This window comes from Amblyomma mixtum, chromosome 8 (assembly GCF_055824585.1).
Source record: "Amblyomma mixtum isolate Tamu chromosome 8, ASM5582458v1, whole genome shotgun sequence".
Lineage (NCBI taxonomy): Eukaryota > Metazoa > Arthropoda > Arachnida > Ixodida > Ixodidae > Amblyomma > Amblyomma mixtum.
In genome coordinates, this window is record NC_143019.1 from 88,209,166 (window position 1) to 88,237,032 (window position 27,867).

Consider the following 27,867-nt stretch of genomic DNA (forward strand, 5'->3'; position numbering starts at 1 on the left):
TTTTTGACGTGACAGAGAACCTTGTGTTGCACTCCTCAGCATTATTTGTTATCCCTCTCATTAGTCATGCTGGAATCAACCTGCACTGTTTAGAACAGCGGGACTATAGCGGCGTTTACATGGCTGTGGCAGAGTCGTAGTGAAACCGATTCTTGCTGTGTTGACATCGTGTAAGTGGTTCACTTCACTACAGAGTCACAGCGCAGTCGTCGCAGAGACAGGGATGGATCATGAGGCGCGTCACGGCGATGCGAGTTGCAAATTGTGGCAGTTTTGAGGGAACAGTAAAAGAAAAAAAAAACATTTCCAGCGGACCAAGCAGTTTCATAGGGTCTAGTAAATGTGCCGGCCAGCAGCAGCAAGTTTGCATGTGTAGACACTATTTCCTCGGAGCACAAGACGGTTAAGCCAGCGTATAAAATTGGAAATTGTTGAAGCCGGAAGGGCAAGTGGTCAAGCGTGGGGTCGTAACTTTCAGCTGAAGCACAGGGGCCCTGGCTTGGGCACTGTAGTTCCTGCAATAACGTATCTGCACCAACTAGTTCAGCTTATGATATCTGAGGCCACCTCCATCGCGAAAAAATATTGATGTGCACCTGTGTAAGCACTGGAACATCGCAATGGCCACTGCACCAAGCAGCTGCGGTGTACTTCTCTTGCAGCTGTGTAAATGCCAGTAATGTGTTCTGTACCATTTACCCACCCCCAGTTTGTGTAACCCATCCATTGCTCCAGTGTTGGAACCTGGGAGGAACACGAGTATATAAGAATGCTTTTTGCAAATATTGCAGGCATAGAAGTATAATAGAAAATAAGCACTAGGAAACTAACACTGATTAACCTGCATTTATGCACTGACAGTATGTTATGACTGTTCATGTGACCAACAATATACAGACGTAGAAATCAAGCGGGGCAGTCGCTGATTAAAGGCACAGGGATCTCTAAGTCGCATTAGAAAGGAACAGCCACCACATGGTTCTCGTGGTGAACTGCAAGTGCTGTGTTGCCGTTGGCTCAGTGCCAGGCAGGGTGACAGTGGACACAATGCCTTTGCAGATCAAGTGAAGCTCCTGGACCTGGAAGGCCAGCTCAAACCCAGCGATGTCCAACCAGCCGAGCTCCATTTCGACTTCACGGTGGAGTACATCGGTGAGTCGGGGATGGGGGGGGGGGGGGGGGGGGGGGGGGCTGCTGCCACAGGACAGCAAACTGGGCTAGTAGGGGAATGTTGATGGTCAAAAAAGGTTGCAACGCAAAAAAAAAAAAAAAAAGAGATTGACACAGAAGAAGAATCACTTCTCGTCAGTGCTTGTGTGTTAAAGTGCGACCAGCCTGCTTTGTAGGAAGGGCGTTTTGTAAGCTCTGTTGCTTGTTCACACCCTCAAGAGCAGTTAGTCTGTGCACTGATGGCTTTATAAAGATGAGAAGCCAGCTATTTGGAAGGGACACTGAAGGGCAGTAATAAGTCTTGTTAAATCGGGACATTAGTGGCTCAAGGTTGCTAATATATTTTGTTGGTGATGATAAGAGAGCTTGGATAACTAAGAAATTACTACAAACAGTAATGATCATTGAGAATTCTTGCAATTGAGCCTGCCTGGTCAAGGAAATACAGTGGAGCCTCGTTGATATGTTTCCGGTTCATACTCCAAAAATTGCCAGCAATTAAAATGTCCCATTGACTTAAGCGGTTCCGGCTAGCACATTCTCTTGATAATACGATTTTCCTGTAAGTGCATTTAAAAAAATTCAGGGGGCACTTTGGCTCTTTGAAGTGCTCCAAGGCGAAAGCGTTTCCTAGTGCACTGTCTGGCATTGACTGCGAGGCTGTTTGGGCTGTACTAGTGCTATATTTGACTACACATTACAACTACACACTTTGACTGCCGACTTTGAATGCTTCTTTAGCACGACTCTCTCTCTCTGTACTTCGCTGAGTTCGCTTGCATCCATGGCTCTGTTCGCAGTAAGGAGGTATGTAATGAGGTCACCCACGGACGCCTTATGGAATGGAGTGAGAGCGCATGCTGCTCATTTGGCCGTGTGAAGCCTTTGACGTGCAGAAGCATCGGAAGTATAAGCTCTGGGTCAACGTTGCTATGCTGAGAGAACTGCATTGCATCATGAAGAGAGGGTTAAATGGTATGTTGGCATCACCTAATGATAAATATTCCAAGTAACAAATGGCGATCTGATTGATGAGCCAAGTGGGTTTTCTCTGGTTTACTCCAGAGCTCGGAGGTTCACGCATCTTGAAATTCATGTAGCACTGCCCGCATTTCAAGCAGGTGCAAGTGGGGGAGCTAGTTTGGGACTTCATCTGCCATATTCTGAGCACAATGACCACATTTTTATACATTAAAAATTGCTGGTAATGTTCCCAAAGGGTAATCTATCAGTCTTGCATAGCCTCCTGATTGTTTCAATATTTCTGCTGTGGTGGCTCAGTGGTTATGGTGTTCGGCTGTTGACCCAAAGGACATGGGTTCGATCATGACCACAGCCCGGAGAAATGCTAAAGGCCTGTTTACTGTGCGATGTCAGTGCATGTCAGAGAACCCCAGGTGGTCAAAATTATCCGGAGCCCTCCACTACTGCATCCCTTTTAGCTTGAGTCACTTCGGGACTATAAACCCTATAAGCCAAACCAACCTCTTAAGTGTTCCTTTTGAGGTGGCTCTTTTGAGGTTACAGTCGCCGACCATTTTTTCGGACTTGAAGGGACCCGAAAAATGGTCCTAATAATCGAACAGTCCGAAAAATCCGTGAAGCACAAAAAATCACTTTATTCAGAGGAAATCGGCTTAAAAAAGTCGCTGATTTTACCTTGCGGCAAATTTCTTTTGCTGGCGACGATTTGCGCTTGTATTTGCGCCAAAGTTGTCGTTTCGCTGTACACGCTAGACAGCAAGTTCACAGCGTTCGTAATTTGTGCAAGCGATGGCTGTGGTAGGCCGCCCGAGTCGTCGTCGGAGTCCGACTCGTCTTCAGGTTGAAGAACCTGGCGTACAAGTTCGTCGTCCGTGAGGTCCGCACACATATCGAGGCCGTCGTCCACTTCAACTCGCGGAACGTGGAGCCCGTTGGAATGTCCATTCCGTTCCCGCGAAGGTCAACGATGAGGTCTTCGCCACTGTCTGCAGTCAAATCCTCAGAATCGTTGCAGTCTTCTACGTCATCGACTTCATCGGCGGAGAATCCAGCATGCCTGAAGCAATTAGCAATTGTTTCCGCTCTCACTGCCTTCCACGCGTCAGCCAGCATGCTAACTGCCGCAAAAAGATCCGTGGCATACTTTTTCCCGTTGTCAAAACAAAGGACTGTGCGCCGCAGAAGACGGGTCCGATAATGCACCTTAAGGTTTTTGATCACCCCCTGGTCCATTGGTTGGAGCACGCTGGTGGTGTTTGGTGGCAGGTATTCGAGCCGAGTGGCTTTCAGGTTGTCGATGGTGCCGTGGGCCGCGCAGTTATCAACAAAAATAATAACTTGTCGCCCCTGCCGCTCGAAACTTCGGTCGAGTCGACGCACGTAATCTTCAAACAAAGCATGAGTGATCCATGCCTTGGAGTTGCTGCAGTACCACACGGGAAGGTTCTTCGCGCCCTTAAAACACCTAGGATTTTTGGATTTGCCTATCACAAGAAGTGGCAGCTTCTCAGTGCCAGTGGCATTTGCACCTACCATTACTGTTATCCTTTCCTTGCTGTGGCGGCCCCCTGAACAGGAGTCACCCGAAAAAGAGAGGGTGCGGTCAGGCAACATCTTGAAAAAGAGGCCGGTCTCGTCACAGTTGAAGGTGTCCTCCGGGCTGTACTGGCTCAACAAGGGCTTCAACTTCGTCTGACGGTAGTCTGCTACCGTGGCTGGGTTGGCGGCTCCGCTCTCCCCGCACATCTTCTTAAAAGACACACCGTGTCTCTTCTTGAAACCGCGGAGCCATCCGTCCGTGAACTTGAATTTTTCAATTCTCATTCTCACGGCCAGGGTCTCTGCCTTTTCCTTCAACGTGTCGCCCGACACTGGAAGGTTTTTCGCTAAAGCAGCTTTAAGCCAGAGTAGCAAGGCCTTCTCCAATTCGGGGTGGTCGCCTTTCCTGTCGTTCTTCTGGCTGCTGCTGTGGGACGCCTCGAAGGCGGAAAAAATCTCCTTATTTTTCACGTAATCCGAAATAGTTTGCTTCGACAGTGCGAACTCCTTGGCCACGTCAGCTTGCGTTCGCCCACTCAGCACTAGCTTTATGATCGCTGCCTTTTTCTCAAGGGTCATGGTAGAATAACTCCCACGCTTCTTTGACGGACCCGGCAGCACCGGCGGGGCCATGTCCACAGCCCGAGTGCGCACCACACCGCTCGTCAAACACGCAAAAATGAGGCACTTTTCGTTCAGAGCGGTGGAACCGCCGGACGCAAGGAACCGCCGGACGCAAGGAACTGCCGGACGCAATCACAAAACGGCCAAAGGATTGACGGCGCGCCACTCGGTTGACGTGGTCGGAGAAACTCGTGTGACAACACGGCGAATGGCGAACGTATGAGACAAAGCACAAAGAGATAGCTGCCCGCGTCAGTGTTGGCGACAAAAGCAGGTTGACGGCGATGACAATCCGACTGCCACCTCGAAGTGGCAGAGATTGCAGGGACCTCTACTGGCAAAAATGGGGCACCGAAACCATGTCAAGCCAATCCAACTGCAGAGCCAATCCACCTCAATCCAAGATGGCGCCTGTTGCGCCGGCGAAAAGCCGATAAGATGGCAGATTTTGGCCTGCAGGCGACTGAAATTAGTCCGAAAAATCGAACTTTCGGACTTTTAAAGTCCGAAATATCCGTCGCGAATATGTATGCGCTTCTATGGGGTGACTGACGGTGCCTCACTGAAGTCCGAAATATCCTACTAGTCCGAATTATTGGAGTCCGAATTACCCGTCGGCTACTGTATCCTTTTTTTGTTTCAGGGTGATTACCACTTTGCCTCTTCTTTCTGGCTTGTGACTTTACTTTACTCTTTAAGTCCACAGGCCATTAGACAATGTAAGTGTTGTAGTGAACTAAAACTATGGAGCATTGATTTTATCAGTTTTTTTTTTTTTATATTCACATAATCTGAAGTTCAGTATGACACTGCTGCCACTGTTCATCTAATGAAGCTGAGGCATCATGGGAGAAGACATTGAATGTCAGTCGTTCACCGAGTACGGGCTAATTTCGTGTGGTGATCAGTGTATACGAATGTCTTGAAGAATCACAAATTTCGTGTCTGTACTTCTTTGAACCTACAGTTGCCGACCGATTTTTCGGACCCGGCGAGGTCCGAAAAATTAAACAGCCCGAAAAATCCGTGAACTTAAAAAATAAACCTTTCTGCGAAAAACCGGCTTTCAAAATCGCGAAAATCGCTGCTCCCCATGTTCTGCCTACTAGCGATAATATTAGACTCTATCTGAGTCATAGCTGCGTTTTCTTCATGTCCGCACCCTATCACATCATTATACCAGATAGTGGGCCACGGTCATGCTGCGAATGAATGCAGTCGCTGCGCGAAGCAAGAACAGTCAGTTCGCATGGGGCAATGATGTTCACGAAGACCAAGGGTCACTCATAGGTAACCCACAGGAAAGATGCGAGCGCCTCCAAATGCAGTCCCCCCGTCTACCGTCTACTCCCGTCCTCAGCGAAGTCTGAAATATTGTGCTAGTCCGAATTATTGGAGTCCAGAATATCGGCCGGCTACTGTATTTGCAATTTTCGCTTTTTTTTGCACGTTAAGTGTGGTAATAGCTGCTTAACGGGAAACGTTCTTACTGAGTGTGGCACTGGTCCGTCCTTGAGTGATTGTTCGAAATTACCGTATTTACTCGCGTAATGAACCCACTCGCGTAATGAACCCACCCCCCACTTTCTTAGACGAGAAATTATTTTTTTTTTTTCCGTCGCCGGAATAACGCGCACCCGCCCTGGGGGTCCATGCGTCGTGTGTGTGCATCTTCGAGTTATCTTGGCGGAAGTGACCGGCGCTGTCGACGACCATAAAATTGTCAGATCGCACCGTGATAAGCATCTTTTGAAGCGAATGATGCTGAGCACCGGCGACACGAACAACGTGGGCATCGACTGCGTGCTTCGTTGGCGGATGCGCAAAAGGGATTTACTGGAGCATCGTCATTGAAATGGGGTGACGCAGCTTCCATTACGCTATTCTATTTACGCTATTTTTTCTTTGTATTTCAAGACCCAGTTTGTCAATCTTTTCTAATTCATCGTTTTCTTATAGCGATGATGATGATCGTGCACGTTGCCGAGTGGCTTCCATGAAATCGAAAACGAAACCTCTGCTTATAGCGCCATGCCTGCGTGGCGGCGGCAGTGCGAAGTAAAGACAAACGCACTTCAACGGCGCTGGTCGCCATTTCGCTAGCACTTCGCTTTGTTGCTGTCGGAGTTGAGTGCGCGCTACGGCCTTGGCGTTATTTCGTGCGTGCTGTGCGTTGTGTGATGGGGCGTTACGCTAGTTACACGGCAGCTTTCAAACTCAAGGTTGTGGAGCATGCCTTAGAGCATGGAAACCGTGCGGCTGGACGGCATTTCAGTGTGGACCCCGTGCGTGTGCGCTACTGGAGGAACCAGCAGGACGAACTGAGAGCGACGAAGAAAGATCGCCGCGCCTTTCGAGGGCCGAAGCAGGGCAAGTTTCCTCGCGTGGAAGAAGAAGTCTTGAATTATGTCAAGAGGCTCCGCAATGAAGGATGTGCCGTGTCCCATGAGCTCATACAGAATCACGCGCGGGCCACTGCAAGAGGCCATGGCATTCCCGCAAATGAATTTAAGGCCAGTTTTGGCTGGACGACGCGTTTCATGCGACGGAACGGGCTGTGCCTCAGAAGGCGCACAACGTTATGCCAACGGCTGCCGGCGGATTGCGACGACAAAGTGCGTGATTTCCACCGCTTTGTTATTCGTGTCCGTGAGGAGAAAAAGTTTCTGCTCTCGCAGATCGGGAACGCGGACCAGACGCCTATATGCTTCGACATGCCGAGAAACAGCACGGTCGATACCAAAGGTTCTAAAAGTGTGCTGGTGAAGACGACGGGCGCTGAGAAGCAGCGGTGTACAGTGATGTTGGCGATAACAGCGGACAGCAGGAAGCTGCCTCCGTTCGTTATCTTCAAGAGAAAAACTCTTCCAAAGGGAGCTCTTCCGGCTGGTATCCACATTCGCGCACATGAGAAGGGGTGGATGTCGGCTGATCTTATGTCTGACTGGCTGAAAACAGTCTGGGGACGGCGGCCCGGAGCACTTCTTCTGCCATCGCTGCTTGTTCTCGACAGCTTCCGCGGTCATCTCGAAAAAAATGTCCGCCGCCGAATGACCGAGTTGCGCACGGACCTCGCTGTCATCCCAGGTGGCCTTACATCACTGCTGCAGCCCCTTGATGTGTCAGTGAATAAGCCCTTCAAGGACAACGTGCGGCGGCTCTATGCTGAGTGGATGGCCGCGGGGAACCACGACCTGACTCCCGCAGGCAAGATCAGGAGGCCCACCATCGACATGCTGTGCCGATGGGTCCTAGAAGCGTGGAGCATGATATCCACTGAGGTCATCATCCACAGCTTCAAAAAGACCGGCATCTCCAACAGCCTTGACGGCACTGAAGACGACGCACTGTGGGCCGACGCCGATGCTGACGATGTGGCAAGCGACATTAGTCGAAGTGACTCAGATAGCGAGACCGAGTGAGGTCTTAAGTAGCCAGAGGCTTGTGAATAAAAATGTATTTTTATTCACATTCATCGCGTACGTGTTTGTACTATAAAGGTAAGGTTGTGACCGCGATTTTCCTCAATGTGACATGAAATTTCGACCTTCTCAAAAATTTCGAAAAATTTTTTCCCGCGTAATGAACCCACCCCCTAAATTTATGTCAATCTATGTGGAAAAAAGGTGGGTTCATTACGCGAGTAAATACGGTATGATTGGCTGGTTGGTTAGTGTTGTGTGTCACAATCGAGGCTGATGCTCGGGAGGTGCCGTCACTGCAAGGCTCCTCGAACAGTGTGTGTGTCTGTGTCTGTGGCGCAGTGTGCCTGACGGACAGTGTGCTGGCCTTCCACAAGCACGGCATGCAGGGGCGCAGCTTCCTCAACAACGAGGTGGTCCAGGAGATCAGCGACTCCACTCGCATCTTCCGCGTCCTCGGGTCGGACAGGTAGGGAGCCCCCTTCCTCCCTCCGCGCGGAGAGGTGTTATGAACGCATCAAGAGAGTCGGGGGAAATTGCGGAAGTGCTTTAGCCACATCTACCTTAAAAAGCGGAACATAGGTAGAACTTCTTTTAAAAAAAACCATGGCAAAAAGTCCACCCCTGTCTTATATACCGGTCATTGGCGGAAAAACTACGGAAGTCTTGCAACAATGGGGGGCTGAAGTCAACAGCCTCCATCGGATTACTGCAACTTGTGCTCTTTGATGCATTATACACTACGTCTCTGCAGATTGGGATGCTCTGCTTTCTCACTGTCTGCTAGCTAAGCACAGTTTGTTTGTTGTAATCACCGGCTTAAGGCAGTTACCTCGTTGAGTAGGTCTGTGCTACACTTCAGGAAACTGGTGTGCAGCTATGCACAGGCATCACGAAATAAGATCCTAGGGGCATTTCCATCATTCCCAGCCCTCTTGCTCAACCCAGGGCAACAACTTAACGCTAACATGAAAACTCAGTTTTTAGATGTAAGCCTACTATTGCATTTTTATTTAACGACTCCTCATTCACTTCTGTTACTTTTTTTCCCTTATTGACAATAGCACTTCCCTCTACAACAGGGGTTCTCAAACTTTTTTGCTTGGAGGAACCCCAAAAGCCTTCAATAAGTTCCAGGGAACCCCCCCCCCCTTCCCCCCCCCCCCCCCCCCCCCCCCCCGCCCCGCTTTCACTTACCAGCAATGTGGTTGAGTGCAGTTTTGCAAAGGGAGAGTTGCAAAAGTTAAATGTTTATTGCACAGATTAATACAAATACTAATGTGATGGTTGGTACTGCTTCCCTTTTAAAAGCAAGTCAAAGCGTGGCTCAGTAGCACTCAGAGCCAGTCTCATATCAGCTGCCGGGTCAGGGCCGGTGAGGGTTCTCGCGGAACACAAGAAGACAGCCCGCGGAACCCCTGTGTTCCGCGGAACCCAGTTTGAGAACCCCTGCTCTACAAGAACAGCTCCAGGTACAATGATTCGTGGATGAATCGCTGGTAACTAGACTGCTTATGCTAACAAAAAGAGGGGAGTAGACTTGAACTGAATTTTGACCACACAGATATTATGACATTTTATCACAAAAAAGAAAAAAAATTGACCTGTAGTTAATAACATCTGCCCAAAAGAAAAACAAACTGAAAACTGGTCTGATCACCGAAAAAAATTCGCTACACGATTTTGTCGTGCCTGTGGGCAGCTGGCCTATCAGTGTGTATTACATGGTGTGTTTCAGCTGGCAGTGAGTTTTGTGGTTTTGGCTGTGACATTTGGGAAGAGGACATTCAGCTCATTTGTGGCATTGTATTTTGAATGCACTTGGGCTCGTAATAAGTTCTGTCGCGTCACTGCTGCCACCTGCACCTTTCTCTGTGCTTAGTCCTGTGCTGCGTTCAAAATGACATCATTGCCACATAGCCTTATCTAGATTATTTCATGGGATCACATCAGAGAATGCACTCCCATTGTGTTCCATATGTGTTTCGATTGTGCCAGGCTGGCCGATTTAGCTGGGCTCACTTATGAGCTGTGCGCATGCATTCAATTTACTGTGTGTGATCCACACCCCCCGTGAAGGGGGCATTGTTTAATGAAGCTTATTTCTGTTTATTTCAGTGTGTTCTTTTGTTTTAATTTGTTCTTGCATGCTTTCTCCCCCCCCCCCCCCTCCTGCACGTTCAGCGCAAAGTATTTTGGGTTCACGGCAGCTGACCCCACGTGTGAACAGGCTGAAAGGTTAGTCCCTGCACTACACCTTGATTGTTTGCCATACCCTGGGTTGTAGTTCGATTCTTTTCTTTTTTTTTCAAAATGGTTGATATGCATGAGTGGGTTGTTACGTTCCTCCCACAAGTGAGGTGCTTAAAAACTTTGCTGGTTGTTCTTTATTTTTCTAGCAGCTCTAATTTGCTTCTCTTTTTAGAAGAATAGAATAGAAAGAATACTCAAATGTTTTTTCTTTTTTATTTTAAAGTTGTTTTTATTCATTTATCTTATCTACAATGGCTGTGCCTCTGTGTTACTCTAGGGTAAATGTTTCAGCACGTTTTAGCTATGACAAAATTACCCGGGGCGGTAATAGCGATAAAGAGCGCCACTTGTCGTGTGGGAAAGTGTTTCATCTTCCAAAGGAAAGTGCAGACTTCAAATTTGGCTACTTTATAGTTTGGCCTGAAAATGTGGATTAAACTTCAGAAACATACCATTATTCAAATTAATGCATACCTCAACCCTTTTGTGTAGCAGTGGGACAGAGGTGTCCCACTTTTTTCAAGTGCTGCAAATGGAAAATGATGCACTTACTTGTCATATTTGTGCGTAAGGGATTCTACCAAATTATCAAACAAGCCATTCACTGTGCTTATATATTTCACTGATTGGCCACCTTGGTGTTCTCTGAGTTTCTACAAGTGTGGGTGCAGAGTTCAAAGAAACCCATCTTGGTGAGAAAAAAAAATACTGAAAAATTGTTCAGCTTTAAAATTGGTTTTGCAGGGCAGGAAATGGTGCAGTAATTGCTTCTCAGCGGACACCCGAACTGCGCCTTAAAGGGGCCCAGAAACACAATCTTAGTTAACTGTTTTGCCTGTTGATTGCATACAGTGAGTTATAATGGTGCTATTAGCGTCGGTAATACCGCATACATTCCGTTTTTTAATATTGTAATGTCCTCCCAAAAACAACTTCGTGGCTCTGATGGTGTCGCCACACAGTGGCGGGTTTTTAGCAGCGGATATGACATCCCTGGCGCGAGCTTGATGACCGGACAAACAGTAAATATACTGCAAATTGTGTGAATAAATAGAGACACATTTTGTCACCTGTCTGCGTTTTATATTAGATCAACAAAAACAACTTGTTTGTCTTAGATAAAAGCCCTGCAAAGCAAGTAAAATAAAAATACACCATCAGGAGCGCTCTGGCATGGAAACAACGCTGCCAGTCTCAGCAAGAACGAGTTACAGAGAACAGGCAACCATGGAGTACAAACTTCCGCGACGTGCTCTGGCTGGCTGTTTTGATTGGTTGCGCCAGGTGCCGTCATTGGGAGAGCGAAATAGGAGTGGGAAGCCCCGCCAAAATCGAGTTGAGGGCAGCGTTTTGTTTGCTTGTATTTTGAAATTTCTTCACTGAATAACTCCCGTTCCTGTGCATCGATTCCTGTAATTCTTTTTAAGTCAGCATCTGTGTGACATAAAGAACCCACCTGAAGTATAGCCAGTATTCCCCCAGGCAGTGTTTCGCAGCCCCTTTAAGGGAAGGGAGGAAGGTGGGAGTCAGAAAAGAAATAGAGAAAGAGGTGCTGTATTGGAGGGCTCTGGAATCATTTCGACCACCTGAGGATCTTTAAAGGGGCTCTGAAACGCCTTCCGAGGGGAGCAGAATCACCTTTTGAGCCTTTTCTATCAATCATGTGCCTCATAATACCTCTTGAAGCATCTTGAAGTTGTCTAATAGTCCAAAAGACTGGAGTAAGGATACGTACCACATTTGAGGTCTTTCTACGAAGTCATTGGTACAGCTGTATGCCCCCTTTTTCTGCAAAAGAAGTACCGTATTTTCCGGTGTATAAGACGCGGCTTTTTTTCAAAAATCTTGCTGGTGCGTCCTATACAAGGGTGCGTCTTATATGCGAATTTTTCGGCTTTTTTTCTGAATTCAGAAATTACTCAGGTTCATGTTGAAGCTTTTTTCACCGGAAAAATATCGCTACCAATAACGCGGTTGTAACACGGCTATAATACGGGGACCGCCATGCGCAACTTTTTTAAATGAACTTTATCATGAAACGGCGGGGATGATGACTTCCGGGATCATAAACACGCAGCCGTTTCGGAGGCCCCAACCAAAAGTAATGTGAAATGCCAAAAAGATGGCGACAATCCCGCTTTTCACCATTGTCAAGACAAGCCGGCATTTTTTTTTTAGTCTCCCTTTGCAACTTTGTTCGCTCTGTCTACGTAGTATGTGCATTGTGCCAAGAGAATGTTTCAGCTGCATTGCCTCCAGAAAGGGGCAAACTTTTTGATAGCGCATCCGAAGATGAAGACTTCGAAGGTTTTAAGTGAAAATAAAATGTTATGGACATAAGGAGAGTTCTTTCGTTTTTTTTTGCTAAAACATGTGCAGGTATGGCATGAGTGTTGCCTTATTGATCACTTAGCGTTGCTTAAGAACTTCTCACACGTACGGTGCATTTCACAGGTACGGTGCATTTCTCGATGGTCACACAAGCATGTTTAATTAAGCCTCACTAGCCTAACTGGGTAAATTGGGGTTCGTCTTATACACGGATGCGTCTTATATGCCAACTTTTTCAATAACAGCCTGCATATATGGCAGGTGTGTCTTATACACCGGAAAATACGGTAGTCGAAACAGCTTGAAAGTGATGGCATTAAATTCTTAGAGTCATTTAGGAGTGCAATTTCACCCTTTGTCTGCATCCGAGACAAGCACAGAGCTTGCTTTCGAATGGTTAAAGAGGCACTTAGGGCAGTTCTATCCTGTTTTCATTTGTAGTGAAAACAGATTCTATAGCTCTTAAGGTTATGTTGATGTTTGGCTGCGAGAGATTCATTTATTGCCAACAAAATTCCATTTAAAAAATTATCCCTAGGCAGTGTGGCCAAGCTTCTGGGATCGCTGCTCTCAGAAAAACTGTCGGAGCACTGTAATGTCCAGTCTATAAGCCGCACCGCCTGGAAACGGCAGTTTTTCTAAAATAAATCACGCATAAGTTGCACCATTGTGTAAGGTTAACCTGTTCGTTCTCCAGCTCATATTCAATGGCACACAACTTGAATTTTGTGTTGTAGTTCACTCGCCTCGCAGGTGGCGTCATGTTTAGCAACAGCAACGCGTGACACGCGAGACCATATGGATGCGGTGCCGAAATCGAAATTCTCGTGAATTTAACTGTACACGATTCAGTGCTGGTGCACGCTTCATGCCGCTGCCGCGTTCAATCTGGTTGTTGAGGGGTTATTAAGGCGGAAGCCTTTAATGCCTCATCGTTGTAAGCTGGAGTTGTCGACAGAAATGTCACGCTTTCCAACTGGTTGAAATGGCCGTGACGTACGCGAATTTCAAACGGGGCCAATTGTACTTTCGCTGGTAACCATGCAACCAATTAAAAGGATGGTATAGTGATGCTCCAAGTAAAATAAATGCATAAATAAAACCAAGTAGGAAATTGGTCAAGTTGAGGAGTGGAACCAGGGTCTCCCAACCACTCCGCCATGCCAGCTTGATAGTTTGCAAAGAACAAAGTCAGGCGTAGTGAATAGGGTGTCTTAGTTCACTCCCATCTTCCTCCCTTCCCTTGTGGCCAGGTTCAAGGTTCAGGTGTCCACCGAGATATGCGAGACAGATACATTTCCTTTCCTCAAAAACCAATTTACCCATAAACGAGGGGCGTAGAGCTGCTGAGGAGCGATGATGTTCTGTGGACTCTTTGGCAGCGTTGCAAGACGCCAGAGGCAAGGCGTAACACCTTAGCCACACATCAGTGACACAAGCAGCAACACCGCGCTTAAGGCTTTCGCCTCACCGCACTTTAGGTCAACAAAGCGCCCCGCTGAATTTTATGGTCCTACCCATACGACACCATTTTAAAAATCGACAATTTTAGCATAGCCTGATACTCATTCCATTGCTGTGAAACTGCGAGCTGACTGCACATCTGCATATGGCCCCGAAGAGCGTGCTCTTGCCATTGCGAACGTGCAGCTGGGTCCACGCGGAAATGAATCGTGGTAGTGGATCGGGCTGTGCTAAAACTCTGTGATGACTCAGTTTTTCTTCTTTATACATAGATTTTTTTATTGCAGACATAGTTATTGGGAACAGCAAACGAAAGTGTGCAATGGCTTGCAATTTTTAGCATATATAAGTTACATCATTGTATCGGATACACCAACGAAATATCCAGAAAAATAGAGAGAGAGAGACTCGTACACTGGAAAATGCAGTACTTTGGAAATCGGAGATGATGACGACACGTATAGTTTATTCTTTCGCCATTTCTAGCGGGCAGCAGGCCTGTTTTCAGTGAAAGTAGCGACTTTCCTGTTATAACGCGGTAATCTATCGATACTTCTATTAGTCCTCACTGTCTGTTTTAAACAGTAGTCGTTCGAATTCAAAGGTGGTATTCCTGCACGCTGAATAGAAAGTAAGAAGGGATTAAGCTCTCCTCTAGTAAGCTCTCTCCTCTTGTCATAAAAGGAAGTGAACAGTACGATAGCTTACTCCCATGTAGGCTTATTCGTATGTAAAGCCATATAGGCCTCTGAGTGGGGCAGGAAAACAAGATGGTGCGCTCTCCACTCACCAGAGATTAAAGTTTTTATGATAACATGTTGTTTCTTTTTTCCTTTTTTCACTTCTTAGGGAAGTTTCGTGCAAGTAAGTGTTTGGCGTTTGGCAATTGTTGAAATCAGATCGGGTTTCTACAGCTGAATTTATGTCCATGCAATCCGTTGTGATTGATGCATTTGATATGTTTAAAATTTAATGGGCAAAATTCAGAATACTCATGAAGAGAAAAGTAAGCGGGGGTCAAGCGCTTCAATGCATTGAGGCTGAATATTACATAATCAGAATGAGCTTATTAAGCAGGTACAAGCAACCCTCTGCTTCTGTGTTGCACTATCAATGGGATATTTGCGTTCAAATCTTTGTTGTTTAATGTATTAGGTCAAAGTACTTAGGCCCAATTAAGCAGAATTGGTTATACAACCAAACCTTGTTATAATGAGACGGTTTGTAATGAAATAGTGGATATAACGATGAAATGACAATTCCTCTTGGAAGCTCTGTCAGCACGGGCTATAATGAAGTAATCGCTGAGCCCCTTCAGCTTTGTTATAATGACGTTCAGCTGAATAACTAGTCTAATACTACACAGTAAAACCTCATTGGTGTGTATTTAACAAAAAAGTGTGAGAAAACTTAATATTAAATCCACCACCACACACTGGTTACTGTGTCTCATCGTTCCTGAAGCGACCAACTAGCCCACGTGTCTGCTCTAGTGAGTCGATTTCTGGTGAGATGGACAGGTATGTTTGTGTGAAGAGACTTGATGTCACATAGTGGTGACTGCAGTCCGGCGAACAGGAAAACAGCAAGAATGTCTTCGAAACGAAACTCTTTATTTAGGCTGACTTGCACCCGCAAAGAACTGAATCACTCGGCGGCGGCGTAGCAACAAGCGTGCTCGGCTGTCGTCGAACAGAACACCCGCCACTCTCGACCGTGCTCTTTTTAAAGCCGATAGCGAACTTTCGAGATAAAGCTTGGAAAGTTACTAGAACATTCTGGAGCAAAGTAGAATCGGCTCCGCCTGGATGCGATCAATCGAGATAAATCTAGGTGCGTCTTGCATCACAAACGAAGTGATAAAGCGGCGTGTCGGCAGCTTTGAAGCATGAACAAACAAACACTACAAAGATTCGCGGCAATATAAACTTTTTCTTCTGCTCTGTGTGTGTTTTTAGGATCGTGGTGCTCGAGAGCAGAGCGACCGAGGAACCCTCCGGACCCTCCAACATCTACATCCTGGCCGGGCACGAGAACAGCTACTAAGGGCGCAGTTTCTGTTCAAGCCCGGCCCTGTGCGCCACCTCTTCGACGACAGCTGAAGTACAACGATGAAGTTTCGCAGCATCGCAGAACGTAGAAGGCTGCGCAAGTTACTCAACAAAATGCTCGGGCCAGCTCATCTTTCGCCGCTGGGCTGCGCTGTGGGTGAACAGAGGCCAAGTGTTCCTGGCGATGGTGTCGTGCGCGTGCTTGTGCGCCGGCGGCAGTGGGATTGTGAGCGCAGTCACCGCCGTTGTCGCGACGTAACTCTTCTCCGCCGTCCGCCTGTCGTCACGGGTCCTTCGTCGACTTGAACGTAATGACAAGGGTGGCCAGGATCTCCCGCTTGCCGTACGACGACTTCCACAAGTCAGAAGTGGGCGCCTGGTCGGATCTCCAGCGCCACGTCCATATTCCTGCATGTTTAGTTCTATACCTTGTAGACGGGTGATCATCGAGATTCTGTCTTATCAAACGATGATTGCCGCAGCAGAACTGAAGGAAGGTCTTCGGAAGTGGCAGAAGTGTTGACGGCGCGGAGGACAGCTGTTTGCTGTTGATGGTGACGTCATCCAAGGAGGTGTGCAACTCGGGTAGTGAAACACTCGCGCGTGATTTCAGCTCTTGCCATCGCCTGGACGGGCGCTTCTCGTCGTGCCGGCAAGGTCGCGTTCCGCGTTTTAGTTCGACACACAGGTCAGTGTCGTTGGCCGCTCTGCGTCACCCCAACTCAGATGCAGAGGTGGCGTCCTCAACTTTCGTTCACTGTATATTGTTGTTGTTTTTTTTTGTCGCTCCTTAGTTTTTATCAGCCTTTCCTGCAACGAAGCTGTACAGATAGAGCAGCCCTCCTCCTCCTCGTTTCGTGTTTTCTTACCCCTACCCCGACTTTGTTTGCGGTCCTCGTCAAACACCCTGGTATTTATTTGTGTACATATACTGAAGAAGTCTGGACTTTTTGTGTAGATAAAAGAACTGAGCCCGTGTGCTGGAGCTGGGTAGATATGGGAGGAGCCCTGGCAAGCACAGTAGTGGATTTATTGTTTGTTTTCTCTAGTGCTTCCTCAATTTTAATTGCTTCATTTTAATATTGGTTACCGCTGATGCATTGATAAGTCATCTATGCACAGAGCATGCAGGTCGCAGTTACTTTGTTTACGAGCAGTCACTTCGTAAACGGCCTGATCATGTGCTGATCTAGCTGCTGAGAACAGATGCACTAGTTTAAAAGGCTTGTGTAAAAAGTGTGGTGGCTTTGCGAGAGACAAGGGTGCGTTCCAGTCAAGTTTGCAAGCTACTGACGGACGTTAGGTGCACCTGCTTTTAAGTATCCTCTGTTCTTTTCTTCGTGCATGTCAGCTTCTGTGTTTGAGGGCTGTGTGTATGTTAGCAGCTTTTCATTGGTGGCCAGGTACTAGGTTATTGTTTATTTTGTTTTTGTTTTAACTTTTGGAGAGAAATTTTACTCTTTTGCTTTGAAAGGCATTCGACTCGTCATCTTGCTTGTTCACACTATGTTGCTATGTGCAAATTAAACGGGAAGGAAATTAAACTTAACGTTGTGTGTAGGTATGCGTAAGATGTTCCTAAGTTACTCTTAGTTGGCTTCACCGCTTTTAGTTTTGATATGCAAGGTGGACAGGAACACAAGCGATGTTCAAGAATCCTGTAACATGTTAGCGTTTGTCAATTATGACAATTTGTGACGAGCATTCTAGCCCGCAAATTTTTTTCCTAAAATGCAATTATACGAATGTGCCATTGCTGACAAGTTTGGAAGTTTTACAGATATATGATGTTTATAAACTATGCACTGCACACCTGCTTTGCTTTTGCGGATTACTCGTTGGGTTTCGTTTTTTTCTTTTAGAGGTTTATTTAAGAAGCATTCCACTGTGCTATGCTTTACTGAACTTGTAGGTGGTGTGTGGTAACGTCTTCGTTCAACTGGAAGTGACTTGGAACTGGTTTGTTGAAAAGCACGGGTTGTAAAAGATCATCAATGAAAAAGCATTTGTTTGCTTGTAATAGTACATTCGCCAAGGTCTGATGCCATACTGGTGCTTTCTGAACCAATATGTGACCATTATTGTGTGATGCATTGTGGGCTTTTTCATGGGGCGCTCGTTCAACTTCCGGAGACAATGTTTTGTCGAGTTCGTCTTGAAAATGGCATGGAAGCAAAATTCAGATGTATGCTACTTATATAAAGAAACTTAGTTAAACATAGCTTTAACAAAGTGAAGACATCTGTTAATTTTTTTGTGAAAGTAGAAACCTTCGAGTGAAGAAGTCATCTGGCTCTCTGGCTACTCATCAGATCGTCTCTTTTTTTATTGTTCCAGTAATGTTTGTTTTTGTTGAATCAATGTTTAAACTATATAGCCTTTTGTCTTAACTCACTAGCAAGGCAGAAAGGTAGCTCCACAGCTACATGATGAAGCAATTTTTCAAAACATCTAACTTCGTTGAATTTCACCTCTAGTTGAAATTTGCTTGTTGTTTAGCACCCACTGCAAGGAATGATATTATGGCGGTGCATGATGAAGGGTTTGTCGGAGCCTGTCTTTGTGACTTGGATTAGACTTGGGCTAGTTTGTATCAGGCATGGATTTGGTGAAAGAGCATATAAGAGTTGCACATAACTGGTCACTGTTTGTAGCGCTGTCTTCAAAGTACAATCTGGCTGGCGGAGCTGAAGTGAAGCAGTGTGAAAATGCAGCATTTGTGATGGCAGGACTGCAGGTTTAGCCACTTCCAAATCGGCTCTCAGTTAATCTCTCTAGCTTGATAAGAAACTGCATGAAGTGTCATGCTGTCACAGGTTTATGTAAATCGTTATGTTTTCTTGGGACTGCTGCCTGTGTAAGTTGGCCAGAACTGAAAAAGCTTGCAGATTGCTATAACCATCAGAGAAGTATAAAAAAATCAGTTTCCTTGAAGCCAAGCTATGCAGTTTTGGAGGCAAGACATGCAAGCAAATGATTGCGGTTTCTGGATGATTTCTCATTGGTTCTGTGTGGTCTGTAGGCCTTGGCAGCTAACAGTGCATTAACCGAAACCACTTTGCTCAGGTGTGCACTTCACCGATGGGGATCTCTGGTTTCGGAACTATTCTCGCAAACCTCTTCTCATACTTGAGATTTTTTAGGGAAGATCACAATTTGCTTTATCTTTTCATTCAAGATTTGGAAAAAAAAATTGATTTTTTTAACGCTTGGACTCCTTACCACTCTGTTGCCCGTTGACATTTTACTAAGTGACAAAACCTGCGAGGCTGTGAGATGATGAGGTGCAGCTGAAGGTATGAAATGGTTTGTTACCCATAACCAAATTCTGAACCCTTGGTGGTTGTCATGGAAAGAGGGACCCTAGGAGAATTATGTAACATTGTTTAGAAGCTCAAGTTGATCTGTATCCCTCAGTAACAAGCCAGTGTGCACTCTGCACTGGGCCAGGAGATTAATACAGCAATTTTGTTTTTTGTTGTATTCTTTCAACCACCCTCTGAGTGTGGTAAACTGGCTTAAAGCTAGGAGTTGGTCCTCAGTGCCGGGCATACCTAAGCAGTACCACCTCAAACTGCTTGTCATAACGGAAAACTAAGAAAAAATCTATTTTCAGTGGTCAACAGATTCTAGTTAGATAGTGCCAGAAAGAAAACAAACACCAAGCCGGTGCAGAAACTAGTTTTTATAACGTTGTTGGAACTAGTTTTTCAAAAGAGGATAGTATGCTCAAATGTATCATGTTTATTTTGAAACAACCGTCTCACTCCGCAATACCAGTACCTTCTCGAAGTCAACCAAAAAAAAGAAAAGTTATGGGTGAAGCAATGTTGTACATTTCTAAGCTTTGATTTCTAAGCTTTGGCTTTGATTTTTGGTTTAAATGATATCACACACAGAAGTTGCTTTACCTTTCCAAAACAAGCTGCAGTATCCGCCTTTCTCATGATTCTATTGGTTTGTTGCATTCGCTTTGCTTTGAAAAGTCTGTCAGATTTGTTTTGTGCCCACAATTGAATACTGATCAATTAACACGGACCCCTTGTAAATAAAAGAACAAATTTTTCCTAGTGTAGTTTAGCTAGAGGGCAGGCGTGTCACTTAACAGCCCTAGTTATCCATGTCACATGTAACCAACACACAAGTTAAAAACACACACAGCACACGTTTTGCTACGCGTACTGCATGCATTGAGCATATGCTAACATGATGTTTGTGTATCATGAATCCTCCGAGTCCTATGCCAAAATTGATGCGCAAATATTTCCGGCAAAAAATTTTTATTGCTTTGGACCACTGGCCTTTCTTTTTGTAATCTAATGCCTCTCTGTCTTGCAATTTTTTTATTTTTAGTAAACTTTTAGTGAAACGTGCAAAAGAATTGTCTCGCAGCTTTTGTATGAAGTTTGTTCCAAACACGGCTCTGGCTGAACTGAGCTCACTTGTACTCTCTCCGAGAAACCTGTTAAGACTTGTCTAGCTGCATCTACGTACACTAGGGACAGTTGTTTTCAACATTGTAAATATGTAATAAACAATGTAATAAGCAGCAGCACACAACTGTTTTCTCACCATTGCTGAAGTGTGCCTGTCGGTGCAAGCACATGTGAGTGAGTGTTTTTTTCTTCAAGACAAGTGTGTGTTTTTGCAGCGTCAGAAGAAGTGCTGTGGTTGTACTTCAGAAAGTTACTGCAGGTAGACTGACTTGGCGCGTTAAGCTCATCCCGGGTTCACAAAAGCAAGGAAAGCAGCTGTATGGTTTTGCGGCAGTTCGGTTGTTAGTTGCTGTTAGTTAGTACGTTGGGGACGAAACAGGCCATGTTGAACTTCAAGTGTTATACCCGTGCCACACGCGCACAAGAAATGGCAGTAAATGCTTAAGGCCTTAAGTTTGTTAATGCCATTATTTTCGGAGTTGGTGCCACACGTCCACATTTAATGCCATTACACGAAAGTCCCAATGACGATAACACCTGCAAGGCAGTCAAAAGTTTCACCTGAATATAAACATTGCTAATCAGCACAATATATCGGGAATGTTGTTCAAATGTAATGTAAAAACGATTTTCCAGAAAATACTGCTGTTCCTGCGCTACAAGTCGAAAAGTAGCCAAAAACTCGCATGTCAGCACCCAAGTCGAGAGTACCTGTCAATAAGGCTGGTTAAAATGGTGCTCTTCGCATCGAAAATGCTGTATAGATGCCTCATCTGACTGAAAGTTAAGAATTAACCATTTCCCACTGGTTAGGAAGTTGTTACTAACAAAGCAGCATGCTTTTCTGCGTGTGGAATGGGAACGAGAGTACGTATTGCACGGGCAAATGAGTTGTGGCGAACTCAGTAGGTCACGAATGTCAGTAAGGCTAATGCCATTAAATTTATGCGTATGGCACCGCACGAATGCCATTAAAACTTAAGGCAGTAAACACTTAATGGCATTAAATCTGTACGTGTGGCACGGGTATTAGAGGTGACAGGAAAATGTCGTCGAGGGTGCTTCAGTTGCATGTTTATGCGTGCTGCTGGCAGGACTGGTACGGCTTGCGAGAACACAGCGTAATGCTTTGAACGCCTCTTTCCGAGCTTAAGCACGTTGCTTTTGTGTGTTCGCTGGTTTGCAGTTGTGATGTAATGATAGGCTTGCTGCTTTGTCGGAAGAGGCACAGGCTCAAGCAGCACTTAGTCTTATCTCATTGCGACGTTTTGTGGGTTTTCTCGGCATTTTGTACATGCTGTGCAAAATGGTATGTGATATGAATCGGACCAAAATTCTGTACAGCCTTCGGCTTTCGTCAAAGCACATATTTTGTATGTTTGCAGTTTTTAGTTGTGCTTTCGCTGTGGAAGCCAGCGTCGTTTTTTTTTTTTTTCTCGCTTATATTGCGTGCAGAGTGTCTGGCTAAACTTGGACTATTTGGTTCTGTTATTAGGAACATTCTCATCTCTGCAGACAGCACCTGCCATAGAGGCTGGTTGCTTAAAATCGGCCAACACTGATTAGGTGTCCTAAAAGTGCTTGAGAAATAATACTTGCTAAAGGCTTTTCGAAGCCACAACATTGCTGTAGTTATACTCTCTGTGCTTGTTACTTTCTTTTGCTGCTGTTTTGCGGCAAAATTCTGAGAAATTGCGACTCATGGCATTTCATGAGGGTTGCTGTGTTTGAATCTGTCTATACTACATGTATGTGTGTGCATGTGTGTACAATTTGCTAGCTGTGATGTTAGGATTGCTACATTATGAACCTTTCTTAAGTATTTTTTTTTTGAACCCACATATTTTTCAAAGCCCCTGTTGAATGGTGGTGTGAGGAGCCTAAGAGTGGTGTAATAATAAATGAACGCTGAATACAAGCGTGAGGTTAAGCTCATGTACACGTGCCTTTGTACTGTCATTCTTTCCATTTTTTAGCTGCATGCACACTCTGAAGCAGCAGGTTCTTGCAGTTTTCATATCACTGGAGCAATCGTACATGTTCGGATGTGTGTGTGTGTATTTTGTACTGTCTTGCACGCTGAACACGTGCAATACTGATGGCAAGCAAAACAGTACACTGTGATTTAAAGCAATGGCAGTCTGGAATTGGTGCAGGTATTCGTATTGCTCGAGAGGCAGTTTTTGTGTTTGTACACAGGCTCGGTCACTTAGGGTTAATGGTGACGCCTGGAATGCTTCCGGCTGAAGAACTTCTGGTATTGTCGGCATGATGTTTAAAGGTGTGCCGGAGCAGACTTGGCAGCGTGTGACGACTTTCTTCAGGATTTTCTTTTAGACCTTCTTCGTTTGCTTGAAATGTGGGCCACAGAGATGCTGGCAGAACTGAAAATGCGTCTGAAGGTTTGCATTGCACAACACTACTACCGTGAACCAGGAGCACTAAGTGGTGCCCCCTACATGGGGAGTGTGATGATCGTGGCCTCTGATTCAGGGCGTGGCACAACTGTAGTCTTGCAGGTTAGCCCTGGTCAGCCTACAGCAGTTGTGCGCTGTAAGGTGAATATTTCATTCGGCAGAAAATTCAGACGGAATTTGCCACCGTAAAATTGTTGCTGTATGTAGGGTAGAGTAGAGCCAAACGAGAGAAAGTTGATATCGTCTTTTTGCTACCGAATGGTATTGACAAATATAAATAATTTTCTATTATCCTTGCATTGCGCTGGATAAACGTGGGAAGGCAATCTGAAATGGACACACTAAAATTTTATGATACAGTAAAACCTCATTAAGGTGTACTAGTTTAAGTGGTAGCTCCGCTTAAGACAAAGCATGAAATCCTCTGCCATGCTTTCACGAAACCTCATGCACTGGGTTCCCACTTACGGTGCAGTCACTTCGCGAACATGTCGGTTTGCGTGTTCTTGAAATCGTGTACAATGCTGAAAGGGTATCACCGAACGTAACCATGAACTACATGCATCGCAAGGCAGCTTCGTGTAGACTGTGGCGGTACATCGATACTGATACGCCGCAGCACGTGACGAGCACCTGATGCCTTGAGAGAGAAGCATCCTTGCCGCCTTGCAGAATTCGCTCGTCCCCGTTGGCATATCCTCACTGCTTTGCCACCACCACATTCACAGGCGCCCGTGTCCGAGTGGTCCGGCACCGAGCCACGCGATGTGCCCATCGCCATAGCTGTCGCTTACTGTGATGTGTCTCAGCTGCGTCAGCTACTCCACAGTAGCCGCTACAAACGTTTGTTACGGCTTAGCCTTTGTACGGAGCCCACCTCGAGGCGTCGCATGGATGAAGCCCGTCCAAGGTCACTGGTCGAAGCGGCCAGGAGAGAAAGATAAGAACGAATTGAGGGGCGTGGATGGGAGGAAGAAAGGTTTGGTTTTGTTTATGGGTGTTTAGCGTTCCAAAGTGACTCAGGCTTTGAGGGACGCCGTAGTAAAGGGCTCCGGAAATTTCGACCACCTGGGGTTCTTTAACATGCAGTGACATCGCACAGTATATGGCCCTCTAGTATTTCGCCTCCATCGGAATTCGACTGCCGCGTCCGAGATGGACCCCGCGTCTTTCGCGTCAGCAGCCGAGCACCATAACCACTGAGCCACAGCGGCGACGCATAAAAGAAGTGTGGCGAGAAAATGGAAGGACGCTGTTGCCGACAGAGAGATTAAAAGAAGAGAAACGCAGCAATATTGCTGACCAACGCCATCTTATACGCAATACGAATTAAACACTTCAGACAGAACGTGGTACTATCATATCTCATGACACGTTACGAACTTGGTAGTTCTTCAGCCAGACTTTGCGTCTAGCCTGGCTACGTGATCTGTAACTTTTTTTTATATTCGCAGTTTTTTTTCGTTGAATTGCCGCAAATGTCACTCTTTCGCTTCCTCCTTGTTGAATAGACACGCGATTTGGTTAGATTCGAGGGAGGCTGGACTGACGCTGAATACATGTGCTTTCGAGGAGCTTGCAGGCAAAGCAACCTCTCCAGTGCAGATTACACGTCGAAAGAGGCAAAATTTTTTAGGCCACAGCGCCGAGGGCAACCGCATTCTGTAGTCTAAAAACTGATAAGGATATTGCTTAAGGTGGGCTACATGCCTCTCAATAATTAAGGAGCTGAACAGTAACAGTCAAAAAGTTAACTATTTATTTTGCGTTAACCATACTGCTGTTAGCTGATGTATACTACACCACTGACGATGATCTGCCTAAGAAAGTGCTCTGCTAACTAAAAAAAAATGGCTGGGGCTTAGCTAAGGTTAAGCCTGGATATCTCGATGCGAAAATCTGCGGTGATGCTTGTGGTTTAGATTACGGGGGGGGGGGGGGGGGGGGGGTCGTTTAGCGAGACGCTCCTCTCGTTGCTCGGGTGTTACACTAGCTCGTTTGGCTCTGGCCTTTTCATTCTTCGTTCGCAACTGCTCAGCAGTTCCCGAACTTGCACCATCTTGGCTACTCTCAGCTGACATGGCCGAACGTCGCTGTTAGCTTCGTTTTCACGCCGTTTAGCGAGACGTGCCTTTCGTACTTCTGGCGTTTCAGACTCGGCTTTGCTGCGTCGTTTAGCCAGACGTTCTTCTCGTTCGGGTGTCTCGGACGCTCGTTGGGCTTTCAGCCTTTCATTTCTTCGCTCCTTTTCAGCCAACTCCAGTGGTAGCACTTCTGTATCGGTAGTATCACTCTCCTTCCGTGTTGAATGCGCACGCCTATTCTCTGGCAAGCGGTTATACGAGGTCTGTTAGAAAAGTATCCGACTTTATTTTTTTTTACGAACACCTGATGGATTTGAAACAAGCACGCTTGCACCAGCCTACCTTGAACCTTCGTGCGCATGCACAAATTTTTTCTCGCCTGCCGATAGCGTCAGTCACTGGTACGCAGAGTTTGAGTGAGGCAGTGCACAGTGCTCTCGTCGGTTTTTTATTGCAAGGAAAATGGCGGTGCGACAGGAGTAGCACTACTGCATCAAATTTTGCCAGAAACTGGGCGACAGCCAAGTGGAAACCATTCGGAATATTCAGACGACTTTCGGTGACAATGCTCTGAGCAGCACACAGATTAAGCAGTGGTACAATTGGTTTAAAGACGGCCGCACATCGGTGCAGAGAGAGCCACGCTCCGGTCGGCCATCAACATGCCGAAATGACCAGGTCATTGCCGAAGTGAACGCTGTAGTGACGCGGGACCATCGTGTGACTATCCGAGATATTGTGGAATCGGTGGACATCACCAATTTTTCTGAACATTCCATTATCACCGAAAATTTGGCCATGGAAAAAGATGCGGCGAAATTCGCGCCGAAGCTCCTCACGGTGGAGTAAAAGCAGCTTCGTGTTGAGGTCTCACAGGATATGCTGGATTCCACAAACAGTGACCCCGATTTCATCGACACCATAATCGCTGGTCACGAGTCTTGGGTGTACAGGTACGACCCGGAAACCAGATCCCAGTCGTCACAATGGCAGCATTCCACGTCACCAAGACCAAAGAAGGCCCGCCAAGTGCGCAGCAATGTCAGAGTGATGCTGACTGCTTTCTTTGACTCCCTCTGTGTGGCACACCACGCGTACACACCCCACAAAGTAAACATTGACTAAAAGAATACTACAGGGATGTCCTCCGTCGCCTGCGTGGTGCTGTGCGGCGCAAGAGGACGAAGTTGAGGTCAACAGGAAATTGGCGCATCCATCATGACAATGCTCCTGCACATTCCTCGCACTAAATTCACACTTTTTTCGCGAAAAACCAGACTGCTGTAGTCCAACATACTCCTTACTCTCCTGATATGGCCTCCTGTGACTTCTGGCTGTTTCTCAAAATCAAGAGGCCATTGAAAGGAGCGCGATTTCAGACAAGAGAGGACATTATGGCTGCAACGACAGCTTTTCGGAATACTTCCATCAATGGCAGCACCACTGGGAGAAATATGTGGAGTCCCAAGGAGGCTATTTTGAAGGTGATTAGGTTTCCAACGCTCCAGGTATGCCAGTTTTTTTTCTTTGGCAAAAGGTCGGATACTTTTCTAACAGACCTCGTATAGCCGGCCTCCGCGATAAACTCGCTTGCGGCGAACATCAAATGATGGCGCGTAGCGCGCGGCAGCGTGCGCCTGCTGGTTGGTTGGTTGCGACTGAGAGAAGGATGAAAAGGTAAAGTGCACGGGCCTGCCGACTGGCTCAAGCCGAGCCACCACTGCTGCCACGTGCAGATAGAAGAGAGTTGAAATATAAGAGGAAAGAGAAAAAGAGAGTAAAGTCGCGCGTCGCAACAACCGCGACCGCCGAAGCGGACGCTGGCTGAAAAAAGACAAGCGGCCGTAGCCCGAAGGCTGCAACCCCGTGCGCCTGTTCTAGGTTGGTTGGTTGCGACTGAGAGAAGGATGAAAAGGAAAAGTGCACGGGCTTGCCGACTGGCTCAAGCCGAGCCACTACCGCTGCCACGTGCAGATAGAAGAGAGTTGAAAGAGGAAAGAGAATAGACGCCCTTCGCAACAACCGCGTCTGCCGGAGCGGACGTTCTATGGGCAAGCGCACCTTATATACCCCTCCTTTCAAATGCGCACGGCTGCGGCGAAAGGTCAAGCGGTGGCGAGGAGGAGAGCGGTGGCGCACATGCGCAGTAGCCTGCGCCGTGCGTGACGTAACTCGTGCTCCGACATACGCCGGCTCACGCGAAGCGCGGTGTTGACTAGCGAAGTGAAGCTTTTCGCTTCAAAAACCCTGACTGACCACATATATCGAGTACAGGGATCAATTATTCACGTACAACGAGCTCACTAAGCACTTTTATCTAGGCAGACGACCGTTTCCCCTCCCGGATAAGAAATTAACCCGCAGCCAGTCGGTCACGTTACGCTTGCTCCAAACGAACGCATACCCCAACCCCTGGCGCATGAAGCACATCGACCCAGACTACGACGGACAACATGTGTGTGACCAGTGCAGTGAACGTGTAGACTTGACCCATATGCTGTGTGGTTGTGCATCAAGTGACGCCTACGCCCAGAACAAGGAACATTGGGACAAGGTACTAAAAAGTGCTTCACTTCACGACCAGCTGCGGGCTGTCCAGGAGGCCCGCGCGGCGGCGGAGAGCTTCGGGCTCTCTGTGCCTACGTGGGAGCTGCCCTCTACACCTGGCGCCTAGCCGAGTGTCCTTCAGGACCCCTACTGTGGGAAATAAAGTTTTACCACCACCACCTGTCTGGGCTCCCCCCTCGCAGCAAACGCGGCTGTGGCGGTGAGGGTGAGGAAGCGATAAACTTGTTCCTTCCAGGGACAAGTCAAGTTTGTACAAGCATGGCGACGAAGAGCGGCGATGATGATGGTGAAGCGAACGCGGTGCGGGGGAAAGTGAGAAAGCGCGTTCACGTGACCAGATCATGTGACCTTATGGCTTAGTCATGACATGGAGGAAGAAAAGGCTAGCGAAGGCCCCCGCCTTGGAAGAAGGAAAGCTCGCTATGTGTGCCGCGTGACAAAAAGTGGGACAGAAGTCACCTAGCTGTTTCCGCAAGGACTTCTGGGATTCATTTGTTCATCTCGCAGCGGCGTCGTCTGCATCA

The 27,867-nt window shown here is 46.7% G+C and overlaps 1 protein-coding gene across 14 annotated transcripts in view; it reads left to right on the forward strand.

The window, feature by feature from the left end:
* hppy (MAP4K3-like protein hppy) overlaps positions 1–22,213 on the forward strand; it is a 180,378-nt gene extending 158,165 nt beyond the window's left edge. For all 14 annotated transcript variants that reach the window (XM_089558648.1, XM_089558649.1, XM_089558651.1 and 11 more), the window contains 4 exons: positions 1,060–1,152; positions 8,082–8,208; positions 9,924–9,977; positions 15,746–22,213. In XM_089558648.1, the coding sequence (XP_089414774.1) occupies positions 1,060–1,152; positions 8,082–8,208; positions 9,924–9,977; positions 15,746–15,833 (362 nt within the window). In that variant the 3' untranslated portion in view covers positions 15,834–22,213. The remainder of the gene's footprint in view (positions 1–1,059; positions 1,153–8,081; positions 8,209–9,923; positions 9,978–15,745) is intronic.
* Positions 22,214–27,867: the final 5,654 nt, after the last annotated feature.